General features: G+C 46.8%; 1 protein-coding gene across 2 annotated transcripts in view; it reads left to right on the forward strand.

Annotated features, from left to right (window-relative positions):
• The first annotated feature begins 99 nt into the window (after positions 1 to 99).
• PDZRN3 (PDZ domain containing ring finger 3) overlaps positions 100 to 14,594 on the forward strand; it is a 236,254-nt gene continuing 221,759 nt past the window's right edge. Inside the window, exon 1 of one of the 2 annotated variants that reach the window (XM_036066776.2) lies at positions 100 to 1,124. In XM_036066776.2, the coding sequence (XP_035922669.2) occupies positions 402 to 1,124 (723 nt within the window). In that variant the 5' untranslated portion in view covers positions 100 to 401. The remainder of the gene's footprint in view (positions 1,125 to 14,594) is intronic. The other variant, XM_036066775.2, reaches the window with a different exon arrangement.

Raw genomic sequence — 14,594 nt, forward strand, 5'->3', positions numbered from 1 at the left:
TTAGTGAGCTTTTCTCGGCTTGTGTGGGTATCTTACAGCGAAAACTTCCAGAGAGCAGTCGCCGGGGAGAAGGGCTCAGGCTGCCGTCCTGGGGGGGCCAGTCCGCTCGGCTAGCCTCTGGGTCTCCCCATCCTCCTCTGCCTCCCGGCCTCCTCCTTGTTGCAGGGGGCGGGCTGCAGGCAGCCGAGGCAGGATGTGCATGCGCACGCGCTCGCGCATATACGGCTGGAGGAGTCCTGTTCCTCGGGCATTTTCCGAGGAAGTCTGGAGCAATTAGGCTCAGTCCGGGGAGAGCGAGCGAGCGAGCGAGCGGGCGGCGCAGCCGGCGTGTCTGGGCTGCCTCGCAGGGAGGGAGGGGGCGGCCGGCCGCCCGGCGGCGACCCCGGGCCCCGGCCGCCACCATGGGCTTCGAGCTGGACCGCTTCGACGGCGACGTGGACCCGGACCTGAAGTGCGCACTGTGCCACAAGGTCTTGGAGGACCCGCTGACCACGCCGTGCGGCCACGTCTTCTGCGCCGGCTGCGTGTTGCCTTGGGTGGTGCAGGAGGGCAGCTGCCCGGCGCGCTGCCGCGGTCGTCTGTCGGCCAAGGAGCTCAACCACGTCCTGCCGCTCAAGCGCCTCATCCTCAAGCTGGACATCAAGTGCGCGCACGCGGCGCGCGGCTGCAGCCGGGTGGTCAAGCTGCAGCAGCTGCCCGAGCACCTCGAGCGCTGCGACTTCGCGCCCGCGCGCTGCCGCCACGCGGGCTGCGGCCAGGTGCTGTTGCGGCGCGACGTGGAGGCGCACATGCGCGACGCGTGCGACGCGCGGCCGGTGGGCCGCTGCCAAGAGGGCTGCGGGCTGCCCCTGACGCACGGCGAGCAGCGCGCGGGCGGCCACTGCTGCGCGCGGGCCCTGCGGGCGCACAACGCGGCGCTGCAGGCCCGCCTGGGCGCGCTGCACAAGGCGCTCAAGAAGGAGGCGCTGCGCGCGGGCAAGCGCGAGAAGTCGCTGGTGGCGCAGCTGGCCGCGGCGCAGCTGGAGCTGCAGATGACCGCCCTGCGCTACCAAAAGAAGTTCACCGAGTACAGCGCGCGTCTCGACTCGCTCAGCCGCTGCGTGGCCGCGCCGCCCGGCGGCAAGGTAGGCGCCCGCCGCCAGCCCCGACCCCCCGCCGGCCTCCTTGGGTACCCAGGGCGCTTCCCGGTCCCTTGGGGCACCGGGATGCCTGGAACTTCCCAGGAGCATCCCTGCCTCCTTCTTCTTCCACTGCTTACCAGTTGTATCACCATGAGCAGGTCGTTGAAGCAGTTTAAGTTTGGAAACTATGGTCCCTAAGGATTCCATACGCAGGGTGAAATGTAGCTACAGCAGAGCTTCCAGGGGTCTGGAAAGACTGAAAGGAACCCACAGTCAGCGTGGAGTAAGAACGAACGCAGCTCCAAAGTCAGAACTGTGTCTAAAGGCTTTGCTGCTCAGATCAGCTAGGTGATGTTGTGGAAGTTGCTTAACCTCTGTTAAGGTTGAAAAGTTCCCATATACGCGTGGCGCCCGGGATGAGATACTGACACACAGGGTGAACTATATCCATGCGTCCTTAGGAATTCCAGAAAGAGTAAACGAAACACACAGTTCTGAATAAGTTCAGAAGGCTGCCAAAAGGCAGGCCCCTGGAGTGAAAGCTGGATTCAGACGCGGGCTTTGCTGCCAGCTAGCTGGCTGACCTTGAGCAAGCTGCTTAGCCTCTCTAAAGTTAGAAACTGGTCCCTAGAGATGTGATATAGGGGTAAAACACAGCCAGACACCGGCTGTGGTGTTCATCCGGCGATGGGGATTCCAGAAAAAAAGGAAGCGCCACCGAACATAAAGTAATAATTGAGAGTAAGTCCTCTGGAATTGGAACTGTCTTAGAATTTAGGCTTTTTGTTAGCCAGCTGGTGACTGTGGCTTAACCTCTATGTGCCTCGTTTCCCTAAATGTAGAATAGGTAGTTGTCAGCCTTCAGGGGGAGAATATGTTAAAAAGACCTGGCACTGTGTTTGATCAATGCTCAACAAATGTTGCCTGCAGTTATCTTTAACATCTCCCCCTGAGCCATCCCCTTGTGCTGGTCGTTGGTGTAATTATAATGACCACCGCTAGTGAAGGCTTACTTGGCTCTAGGCCTTATGCTAAGTACTTCTCAGTTGTTTCCTTCTTAATCAAGTGAGGCAGGTGTGATGCTTCTCATTTTGTAGATGAAGAAACCAAGCTCTAGTGAGGTTCAGTGGTGCCTGAGTCCTAGCTTTTTGGTGCCAGAGTTGTGTTCTGAACCCTCATGTCCCGGTCTCTCCAGCCCCAGGTTTTTTTTTTTTTTTTTTTAAGATTTTATTTATTTGAGAGAGAGAGTGAGAGAGAACACAAGTAGAGAGGGGCAGAGAGAGAGGGAGAAGCCGACTCCCTGCTGAGCTGGGAGCAGACCTGGGGCTCTATTCCAAGACCTTGGGATCATGACCTGAGCCGGAGGCCAATGCTTAACCGACTGAGCCACCCAGACGCCTCACCAGCCCCAGGTCTTAAGCACTACTGTGTTGCCTCTCAGTGTAACCATGAGTACCATTTTTTTTTTTTTTGAGTGTTTATTATGTGCCAGCAAATGTGGGAAGCACTTTACAGGCATTATCTATTTAATCCTTTGAGATGGAGGAGGCAGGCTCAGAGTGGTCATAGAACTGGTCCAGAGTCACACTGTGACTCAGGGGACAGAGTGGAGATTCAGTTTCTATATCAGAGTTATCAACCTTGGGATATATTGACATTTTGCACCCCATTCTTTGTTGTAGGAGGCTCTCTTCTAGATTGTACGGTGTTTAGCAGCATCTCTGGCCTGATACCAGTAGCACTCCCATCCCCCCTCCAAGATGTGACAACTAAAAATGTCTCCAAATATTATCAAGTGTTCTCTGGGGCTGAGGTGTGTGTGTGCGCGCAAAATCGCCTGCTGAGAACCAGGGTTTCCCTGATTGCACAGAGCACGCTTTAGACAAACGCGGAGGGGCACGGTGCCACTCTGGTTGACTGTTCCATATGGTTGCATCGGAGGAGGAGAATGTATTTGCCTGAGGGGCCCCCAGGGGCCTGTATCTGCTTTGCCTCTCCCTGCCCTCTCCCAACCCCCCTTCCATACGTGCACACCAGGCCTGCAAGTTTTCTGTCTGCCCACTCCCCACCCGCCTCATCCTGGCCCCCTGGCCTGTCAGCTGCAGTCTCAGCAGCTGGCCAGCTCTGGGTGAAGGGCAAATATTTACAACTTGGAGCCTCACCCAGGACCGCACAGGCATACAAAAGACTGGTGTGAGCCTGCGAGTCACCAAAACAGAGGGCATAGCTTGGTCTTCTAGCAGGCGCTGGGTTTGGGGCAAAGGAGTTCCTGAGTTTCTCTTGTTTATGCTGTCACGCGGACTTCCTGCGTAGTTTTAAGTGACACTTATTTATAAATAAGCCATTCACTACCCCAGAGTTTATACATCATTCATTGTTAAGCTAGTTTATTATTTCTTCTTGCCTTTCTGTTTTCTTTCTGGAGTGTTTGGGTAAACCCTCTCTCAGAATCAAAAATATGATACTTGAATCTGAACTGTGGATGTTTTTGAAGCTGTATTGGGTGAGAGGGTAGGATAATCAAGGGTATTATACTTAGGGACAAGATGTTGCTTTTTGAGCTTACAGAGAGAGTTCCCTTCTGGAGTTGGAGCCCTCCTCGGAATTCTGGGCACCTCAGTGCTAGCCTCAAGGACAGCCAAGAATGGCCTGGCCTGCAGTCTGCTGAGAGTACCTTTCTCTGGCTTCAGACCCTGCTGGCTTCAGTGGAGGCCTGAGGGAAGCTTGTGCCTCTTGCCCTGAAGTTAACCCTCCGTGGCCCTTGCTGAAAGCTTTTGCTGTTCCTGCATCAGCCAGAAAAACCTCTCCCACTGCTAGCTGTTTAAGAACTTGTTTATTTCACTGGGCCGGCTCTCTGCTCCTGCTGGGTACTGTTTATTCTCTTCCAAAAGGCAGAAGGATTTATATTGCTTGGAAACTCTCAAGCACAACACTTTTTTTTTATATATACTAAGTCCTAATGTTTATCTCTCTGTTAGAAGCTGAAGTAAGATAAGAAACACTCGGAAGATCTTCAGTACCAGCCCTTCAAGGCCTAGACCTTATTTCATAAAATGATCTGGCATTATTTAAATTATCTTAACTTTCAGGTTTTTGACACTAGTTGAGTACTGAGGATTTGTCTGTGCTGTACTTCCATAGATAGGCTTTGTGTCTCCTGTTCTATAATTGGTGCCAGGGCTGCGCTTCTCAAACCTCCCTATGATCAGAATCACCCAGAGAATTTGTTAAAACACAAGATTCCTGAGGCTTACTCCTAGAGATGTCGATCCATTACAGCTGGCCTGTAGTTTGCATTTCTCACAAGCTCCCAGGTGATGCTGGTCTGCGTATCTCGCCGAGTTGCTACTCAACTCAGCTGGACGGAGAGTTTGGATTCAGGTACAGATGTAGTCAAACATGTATTGGTTTCCTCCTTTTAAGAAAGAACAGGGTGAAGTTCTAGAACCCAGACTACCTAGGTAACCATGGTCTGACAGGTGTCTTTAACCAGTAGGAAGCCACATCTGGGCTACAACAGACGTGGTGATGGGATGCTTGAGGAAGTTGAAGAGTTTTGCTGCCCGCCTGTTTTCCCACCCTGACTGGCCCACCTGATTTGGAGAGCAAAAGCATTTCACAACAGACTTCTCTGGCTTTCTGAGAAAGGGAAACTTGTGAACATAACTTTTCTTGGAAATGTTGAAAAACCGGAGCCTTGTCCTTGATCCCTCCTGCTCTTTTACTTCTACATCCAGCCCATCATTAACTCTTGTTGATTTTTTTACCTCCAAAACACTTCTTGAATCTATTTGCTGCTCTCCATCCCCATCAAATGATCACCGTGGTCCAAACCAAGGTTTTCCAACTCCACCTATTAACATTTTGGGCTCGATAATTCTTGTGTGTGTGTTGGGGAGGGGGAATGTTCCTTGTTTTATAGGATGTTTAGCAGCATCCCTGGCCTCTGCCTACCAGATGCCAGTAGTACTTCCCAAGTTGTGACAATCATAGATGTCTCCAGATACTGCCGGATGTCACCTGGGGAACAAAATCAGCCACCATCATCTCTTGCCTGGATCACAGCTCCTCCCACTACATACCTTCTCGCTCCCCTGCAATTACCTAGCACCAGGAATCATCTCTTAGAAATGTCAATCTGATAGCACTTTAACTTCTTAAACCCTGCATTTGCCTTCCAGTTTCTATTGCATGGCTCTAAGGTCCAGTGTGCACTGCATCCTGCCAGCCTCCACCTGTCTGCCTGTATTCTTGCCCCCTTCACTCTCTCTTCCCAGCTTCAGTGGTCTCTGGCAGTTCCATAAATGCGTCCCAAAGCTCCTTTCTGCCTGCCCCCCCCACCTTTGCGCTCACTCTTTTCTCTACTTGCAACAGTCTTTCCATCACTAGGTAATCTGCAAGTTTTCCAACTCTCCCCTCCTAATCCCTGCCTATATGTCAGCACTTAGGGTTGGCTCATCACTAGATGACCTTTCTATCCTTCCCATCCCAGCTCAAGCATCACCACCTCCACGAAGCCCTCTGTGATCTCCCACACCAGGTCTGGTGCCCTGAGATGTTCACTTTGGTACTCCTCCTGCATGGCATTTATCACAGCTCTGAGTAATTGGAAGGGCTCTTTATTGTGTCTCCCCAGGAGGGAGCATGTCCGTCTTCTTCAGGGCTGTGTTCTGGGCAGTAGATTGATGTACACTGTAAACTCTCAATATGTGTTTGTTCAGTGGGTGAACTCAAGATTGAAAAGGCTGTCTTGTCAGGCATCACAACTCTTCAGACTGCTAACGAACAGTGAGCTTGTATTGAAAAAGAATGAGTTTTTCTGTGCCTGCCAAGTTAACAAAATTGTTCCCAGGTTTTTGGGAGGCATTCTTTTTGTTCTGCTAGATCCACCCAGATCAAATTGTATCAAGCACCAAATCCCAGAAACGATTTTGTCCATTTCAGAACTCCTGGAGGTAAGTGAATCTAATAGACAATTGTATCAAAAGGCGTTCCAGATGTCCAAACACTTTGAAATGTGTCTATCAGAGTGTTCACCTTTCAGTATATTTTCTGTTTCTGGAAAGTTTCAGCAAGTAACCATTTCATAGTGCATCTAACAGAACAGCCCAGTTCAGCTAAAGGAATTGTGGGCTGTCAATCCATTTCATTTAAATGTTATAAAGAAAATTAAGATTTGGTTTACAATATGTTTGCTACACTGGATTAAATGATTATAACAACATTTTGAGTTGGGAATTCTGGTGATACGTATTTTTAAGTGGTTCTTTCTGCACTTGGAAATGTTGCTTGCTTCTCTAAAAATATGAGACCCGTAAGAATCTGTAAGGCAGTTATGTGTTAGACTGTAGACCCAGGAGCTTAAAAGGAAAAGAAATATTAATCACTTAGGGTGCTTTATGTATGCACATATATTAGCTTCTCCATCTTTTTCATTAGGTAGATCTCCTTTTTTGGTAAAAGGGGCAGATTATAAAACAGATTAGATAAAAGCTAGGTTAAAGCCAGAAGTTAACACAGATTCTAAGTATAAGACTGGGATTTGAACCCAGCATCTGACTCCAGGCTTATACACCATTACCATAATAAGAAAAGCATTTTCTCCTGAGGCAGTGTTTCCTGTGAGGTCTCATACATGTTTCCAGAGGACTCTTATTATATATGCAAACACTATGTTAATTGGAGGTGTAGGCACATCATTTTATTTCAGCCTCAGAAAGACCCTGTGAGGAAGGTACCCACAAACCATTACCTTCCATATTACAGATGGAGACACAGAGGCTTGGAAAATTAATCCCCCAGCACCTTCCTTTGGCTCCATTTAGTTGGTCTGATGACTTCTGGTCCATGCTGATGAAGTATGTTCTTCTCATGCCATAATTCCAATTTTCATAGTTCTGGTGTAGAACACATGGACATAATACAGATCCTATGAAAGAGATTTCAACAAAACAAAGAGAATTAAAGAGATGGTATCCTAGGTGGAATAGTAACTCATTTCTCTAATTTTCTTGCTAGTAATTTAAAGAGTGGTTGATGGTAGGAAGAAAATGCAATCCTTCCTTATGTATTCTTGCAATTTAGCTCCTCACATTCTAATACACAGCTTGCCAAGCACCATGATAGGCACTCCTGGACACAGAGGTCAACTTGAATAGCTTTAACCCACGGGATTAATCAGACACTCGCTTGAGTCTTTGAAAACATGGCACAAGTCTTACTATTCTTTGTTTCGCTCAAGCTTTCTTGCTGTGGATTAGCTTCTGTCCCCCCCTGAACTAATGGTGTTCTAATAAGCCTATTCCAATAAAAAAGGGAAGTGGTATAACATAATGATTAGTCTTGTAAAGAAAATAACTAACAGATGGACACAAGCATCCATCTTTCTCTCCCATTCCATATATATATTTGCAGGGAACCTGGGGGACAGAGACACCATGCGGCCTGTGTGTGAGTGAGCCCAGCAGAAGTTTCTTCCCCAGGAATAGGGAGGGATGAACTGTTGTGGGCAGTGGGTATGCAGAAATGAGCCCTGGGCAGAGAGGTAATGCTTAGAATTTTTCTAGAAGCTGTTGTCAGGTGTCCCGTGTCTCTGCTCTACACAGATCAAGAGGATGATACAGTCCTTTTGGGTTGTGGGTCAGGGCTGGATGCAGGCCTTGTGTAAACAGGCAGGCTTCAGAGTACCCTGAATTGAGTGGGTGCTTGGTATGTGGTTAGTATCTAGACCCTGGAGTCAGTGATAATAGGGTTCATGTGTTCCCTCTGTCTCATTGTTGAGGGCCTCTGGGAGGACTCTTGCAACCTCCTGTAAGCCTTAGTTGTCTTATTTCATCTCTAAAATGAGATAATAATACGTGGGCTGATAGAGTTGGTTTTGGGATTAAACCAGATGATGTAGGTCAAGTGCACAGTAAGATTTAACGAGCATTTATTGAACATCTATTAAGTGCCTGGCACCTGTAGGTTCTATAGATCTTTTTTAAATACAGTGCGGAAGAAATATTAGAAATTTGAAGTGGTGTAACGGGGAAGATGGAAGGAGGCTCTTGCTCAGAGGGTCACAGTTTCGTTGTGAGCCTCGTGCTGCCCTGAGTGACCAGTTCCAGCGGTGGGGACGGGGTGAAAGAGGAAGATCCATGTCAGGGGCACTGTCAGGGTAGCAGCTCTGGGCTGTGATGAGAAGGAGGGGGTCAAAGCTCGGGAATAACATGAAGGTTAAGGGATCGTTAGGTGTATTTCTGTCTGTCTCACCAAAACTAGCAAGGCTCAGGAGAGGTGGGCCGGGCAGAGCTCCTGCCTTCCTGTAAGCAAGAACTTACAGTGTTATAGCTGGGTAGTCTTTGCCTGTGTTCTGATTCTGGGAGGAAAATGCTTCAGGGTGGGCCATGGGTCGAATGTTGGCATTTCACAGCCTGGAACTACCCATCAAGTGGAAATGTGCAAGTGCCGTAGCACTTTAAGTAAGGGTTGTTCTTGCTTGTTTCTTGGTGAAGCATTGCTTGTGGAAAGTCACTGGGAAAGAGATGAGTTGATGATAAAAATTAGAGGAACAAACTTGAAATGAAACTCATGGGAATGGAGAAGTAAGTATTTCGGGATTTCTCAGATTATTTAAACATAGCTGCAGACTGAAAAATACATACATATTTTTTGGCCTAGGGAATACTTCTCTTACACTGTTTCTCAAAAATAACTTGTTTGGCTTATGGATGAGTTTATTTATATATACTATTCTGGAGATAGAATGACTCCGGAAAAGCTGTTTGTTGTTCCTTTCTGTTTCTCCATGCCCTCTGCCTCTTTTCATCTTCACTCCACCTATCCTCGTGACGGATACACACCACTAATACTTCCATCGACTGTCTCAACCATTTTCAGTTCATTTGCGTCAACCCCGTGACTGCCTTCAGTTTGAGGCTCCAACAGTTTCCTCTGCTGTTCTTCCTCCAAGAATATCCCTCCTTTAGAACTGGAAGTTGAATTCTCGGGAGGGGGTTGGCCCAAGCCATCTTCACCATTAGAAACCTAGTTTGAATGACAAAGAGGACAAAAACATTTTAGGGTGGAGAGTGAAGGCACCCTCCTCTCTTCTGTATAGAAGTTCAGGCATCCAGCTCTGCCCCCTGGTCTCCCAGACCCCTCCGCTGCACATTTTTGTGCTTTCTTGTCACTAGTCCACAGACAGAGCTATTTCCCAGCTGCGCGACTCTCGGAGAGCTTTGCATAATCTGAGGCTGAGAGGTGTCGTGTCACCCTAGATACACAGACTAGCGGTCAGTCAATTGCAGTTCTCAGAACCCGCTGGGCAGCTTTCCAGTCCAGCCAGTTCTCGGCTGTGAGTCCCACAACAGCAGTAATTGGGGAACACCCATCATTGGGTGGAAAGGAGTGTTTAGAAAGAATCCACATTGACAGTGGCATGGATGGGCTCTGGGGGCCACCACACAGATTAGGAGATGGCACGCATCCAAGCTTCTGAGGCCAGAGTGTTGGGAGGAGCACAGTGACAGAGCCATACTAAGAGGAAAAAGGACTTTGCCTGTAGAGGACAGTTCATGTTCCTGGACATTTAAACAAACCAAATACAACAGAAAAAAACAAAATAAAAAAACAAACCCCAGCCACTATGTAAGGAGACTTTGACAAAGTACGTTTGATTTTTGCCTTTTCCACTATGACTTTTATTTTCCCCCCAAATTCTTGTCCACTTAGACCTTGAGTTGAAATTAAATTTTGATCCCGTAACTACTTGTTCGAATATGATAGCAAAGCTTATTTTCAGTGCAATCAACTGTTGCGTTCCTGTGCGTTGAGCTTCTATTTCTGCTTGTGACTTACTGGTATAAGTACTGAGGACTGTTCATGCCGTTATTTAGGGCTTGGTGGCCCATATCTCCTTCTTCAAGGCCTATAGATCTCTGTTCTTTCTCAATCCTAAAGACCTAAGCGCCTCTCAAGGAGACCCTGCCCTGCAGTAGGGGCCCTGCTAGTGAGCTGGGTTCTGGGGTGGAGGCTGGGGAGCTTCCAGCCCCACCCCAAGGAGACCGTGCTGTCACTGGACTCCAGAATTTTCCTTTTCCATCTGCCACCCAGCTCTTGTCTCCTGAAGGGAAGAGACACATGCCATCAGGGAAGAGCAGTAGAATAGGGACAGCACTAAGGAAAGCTGCCAAGGAGGTGCCATCTCCCCTCCATTTTTGTGGTTGTTGATTGTCCTCTACTCTTCACCTTTTCTTCCTGGCTCATCAAGACTCACTAATCCGGTAGAACGTGGAGCAGTCCAGTGTCTCAGCAATCCCCAAACACCCTAGCTCCCCATCTCCCAGCTTCTTCCAGCTTTGCTCTCCCTGTGCAAGTCCACAGATTCTTGGACTTACCGTTCCTCCCCTGCTGTTGTGAGCCAGCACCTGTTCCCCCATCCTCTTTGTTCCCATGGCCGCCTCCCTCAGGCCCGGGTATGTCATTTGTCTGATTTCCCCTCCCTCATCCCCGTATCCCAGCATGTCGGTATCATTAACCTGTCCTAGCTCTGCTACACTGAAGGTTCAGGCTGAGCTGCTCCCCATTGTGGTCTTTACTTGTCTCCTGCTACCATCTCCAGAATAAGAACTATTGGCATGTAACCATCCCTCCTAGAATGTGCCACTCTTTCTCCAGACTTTGGCCAAAAAAAAAAAAAAAAAGACACGTACATGGAGGGAGCTCCCATCAGATGGCCAGATGGTGTGGTGGATGTAGAATTATCCTATTTTGCTTAACTTCAGGCCCCCGATCTCCCAAACTTGCTTTAGATAGACCAAGTTAATTCGGGATTAGACATTTTTTTATTGCTTGGATTTTGTGGCAGTCATTTCTGTGGTTAAATAGTACGACGGGCCTCAGTGCTGAGCCACGGGAGTGTCCACCACACCTGTGCCCTGTTTGTGTTTGGAGCACTTCTGTTGGTCAGGCACCGTGCTGAGGCCCGTGTCAGCGATTGTCTGTCTCATTCATACTTCATGATAACCCTGTGATGTGAGGGGAAACCATTATTATCCCCATTCTGTGGAGGAGGAAACTCAACTCGGGTTCTGACTCTGAAGTCCAAGATCTTAACCATTACCTCGTTCCTGTCGGGGTCATAATACTCTTATGATACCCTTCACGGTATAATAGATACTCTTAATCTTTGCCACTACTACTACACAGTCCAAAGAAACCTTGCTTAAAACTCTAATTACAAAACTAATTAGATGCCTAATCCTTCATGACATTTTAATGTGAAGGCTCAGTCTTAGGAGGCAAAGGGATTTTAGAATGCGGTGCCAGAGCGCACCCGCAGAGCACAAAGAGCATGGACATTGGAGTCCCGTGGACCTGGATTCCTGGCTCGCCTTCCTTGCAGCTGTGTGATCTTAAGCAAATGTCTGCAGTTCTTGGAGCCTCAGTTTCTCAGGTGTAGAGCATGGATACAATGCCTGCTTCAAAAAGCTGATGTTCTAGATAATCCGTTGTTCATGTGAAATAGAGCTCTTTCCCTCCTTTGTTTTGCTTCATCAGGCCATTGGGAAAATTTCAAAGCATGGGTTATGATAAACTACCAAAACAGATCAATATTGGTTAAATTTTCCTTTAGATGAAAGAGCCGCTCATTAACATCATCTCTGTGAAAAGTCAGCAAAGCAGCATCGATGCGAGCCTTCGCCCCGGTGCCGTTTATATGTCTCTTTAATTGGTGGAGTATCATTGAATGAGAACTATTTAAATGCCCTTTATCCTGATGCATTTTCAGCTCAGGAACAGGTTAAATGATTAAGCAGGAATTCAAGTTAACATGTTAAATGTGCTGTGCAAAAGTCCGTTGTATAAATTCTCTATTCAGGTTTTTTTTCTGAAGAATTAGAAATTAGAGTAGTTAAGGTTGCTTTGAAGGGGAGAGGAATGGAAAGGAAAAGCCAGAATCAAGTTCATGGTGTCCGAGGAAAAGTTAGATGGAGAAATGAAAGGAATTCAGCCCTGACAGAGCTTTTCTCTTCTCCTGTTATTGCTCCCAGCATTGTGTGGGAAATCTTCCATGCGTTGGCTCAGTCCTAAAATAGGCAATGGCGCCTAAAGCCTGTTGTAACCCTCCTGGACTGCAGACTTCGTCAGGATGCTTGTAGAAATAAGAACACCCCTTCTTTCTCCCCACTGATTGCAACTGGCAAGGAAGTGTAGACTGTCAACCTGCTTGTTTCAGAACGTTTTTGCAAATAGCTGTTCAGCTGAGGAATGGCGTGTCTCAGGCATTGTCTCACTTCTCCCTGGAGAGAGATCTCTGAGGCTAGGTACACACTTAGGTGTCTGGGCATCTCAGGTTGGGTCTTCAAGAGAGAAATCGTTCAGGGAACAGTTGGAGTTTTGTTCTGACGTTGGTTTCCTGGGTAAGACTTCCTATCATGAGTTCCTTTATGGACCGGACCGTTTTGGGACTCTAACAACTGAACCATCTTGAGAAGGACCTAAGATACTGCTATGCTACATGGCATTCTTTTTTACATTCCACATGAAAAGGGAGTGGTAGGGAAGAGTAATTGGGGTCTAGAATCAGAGAGCGTGGGTCTGAATCCCAGCTTGACCTCTTACTAGCTCTTCCCTCCTGTATCATGAGGGTAGTAATCGTGCCAGTTGATGAGATTGGTGGGATTTATTAAAGAGAATAAAGCAGTTACATGTTTAATATCATTTCTGGCACGTAGTAAGCAGCCAGTAAATGTTGACTGTTATTGTTAATGCAGGATAATAAGATTTCTTTTTCTTTCATTTTTAGAATGAATAAGCGGTTATCACACAGTAGATTTAAAACTAGCCTTAAAAAATTTGATTGTGTGTTCTCTTCTGTGCATCATTTGAGATTGTCAGACTGGAGCCATCTGCCTTGGATTACCGTGTTACTGTGCAGTTTCTATCATTAATTACGAAAGCCAGAAATGTAGGCTATGTGTGATAACTCACTCAAATTCCAATGTATTTCTAACTTTTTCACCCCTCTAACATAGCAAGGCAAGAAATGGACTTACCAAGATTTTCCTTTCCCAAGGCAGAGAGATTTAAACTCTTTCAGTTAGTGAATCCTCCCGTTTACATTTCAGAACTATCAGGTTGATCCTGAGTGTTTATTCTGTTAGAGCAGGGACAGTTGTTGCCTGTTAACTAGTGCGGGAAAAATTAATTATATCGATAGCATTGACAGACAGATGCTCTGGATGGTGATGCTGTGGAGTGGAAATATTTTTTGAAAAATCAGTAAGTTGTTATTATAGAGGCTTTGCTGGTGTTGGTTAGGTACAGTAGCTTGATAGAGACTGGTTCTCTTTATATTAAAATACTCTATTTTATATATGATGTAAGTGAGCCTGTGGAAATGAATATTTTGTTGCATTGTTCTTAGAGGACACCTAGTTCTTTCATTAAAGACTGTCCTTTTCTTTCTTTGTTTTTAAGATTTTATTTATTTATTTGACACACACACACAGCACAAGCAGGGGGAGCGGCACGCAGAGGGAGAAGTAGGCTCCCCACTGAGCAGGCAGCCCAGTGCAGGACTGGATCCCAGTACCCTGGGATCATGACCTCAGCTGAAGGCAGATGCTTAACTAACTTAACTGAGCCAACCAGGCGCCCCAAGACTGTCTTTTTCTAATGAAAAATTGTCATTTTTTGTTTTTATAGAGCTTTAACAATTGATGCTTAGGCTTAATAACATTTTTGAAATTTAAAAAAAATTCAAATATTTTTAATTCTTCTGTACACTAAGTGGTCATGAGAAATAACTGTGGTTACTAAAAACTTTAAGCATGGAGATAATTTTACATATTGAGGCCCGTTAGTCATCTACATGCATTTTTTTTTTTTTCTTTTGGTTCTGTTGGGCACAGTTCTGCCGCCAGAGTTTTGCACTGACAACTCTAGCAGTAAATGGAGCTTCAGAAACACTGGCGCTGCCTGTCATTTCGAAAGCATGGTTTCCCTTGCCAGTGTGGCTGGGTCAGAACCTTGCATTCATGCCCTTCAAATATGGTCATTTATTTCCACAGAAAAAGGAGGAGGCAAAGGTTTTGATCAGGAAGCAGTCAACATCAGAATTAAATCTATTTTGTGATGAGCTCTTAGTGTTGGTTAATGGGAGTATTTCATATTTTCTAAAAATGCAGCATTTAAGTAATACCATGTTTAGGGGCGCCTGGGTGGCTCAGTTGGTTAAGCGACTTGCCTTCGGCTCAGGTCATGATCCTGGAGTCCCAGGATCAAGTCCCACATCAGGCTCCCTGCTCAGTGGGGAGTCTGCTTCTCCCTCTGACCCTACCCCCTCTCGTATGTGCTCTCTCTCTCTCTCTCTCAAATAAATAAATAAAATCTTAAAAAAAAAAGTAATACCACGTTTAAGCAGAAACTGCAAATGAAGCTTTTACAAGTATCTGCAGTCCGTATTTGTGAAGTTTGGTGCATCAT

The sequence above is a fragment of the Halichoerus grypus genome, chromosome 1 (genome assembly GCF_964656455.1).
Source record: "Halichoerus grypus chromosome 1, mHalGry1.hap1.1, whole genome shotgun sequence".
Classification (NCBI taxonomy): domain Eukaryota; kingdom Metazoa; phylum Chordata; class Mammalia; order Carnivora; family Phocidae; genus Halichoerus; species Halichoerus grypus.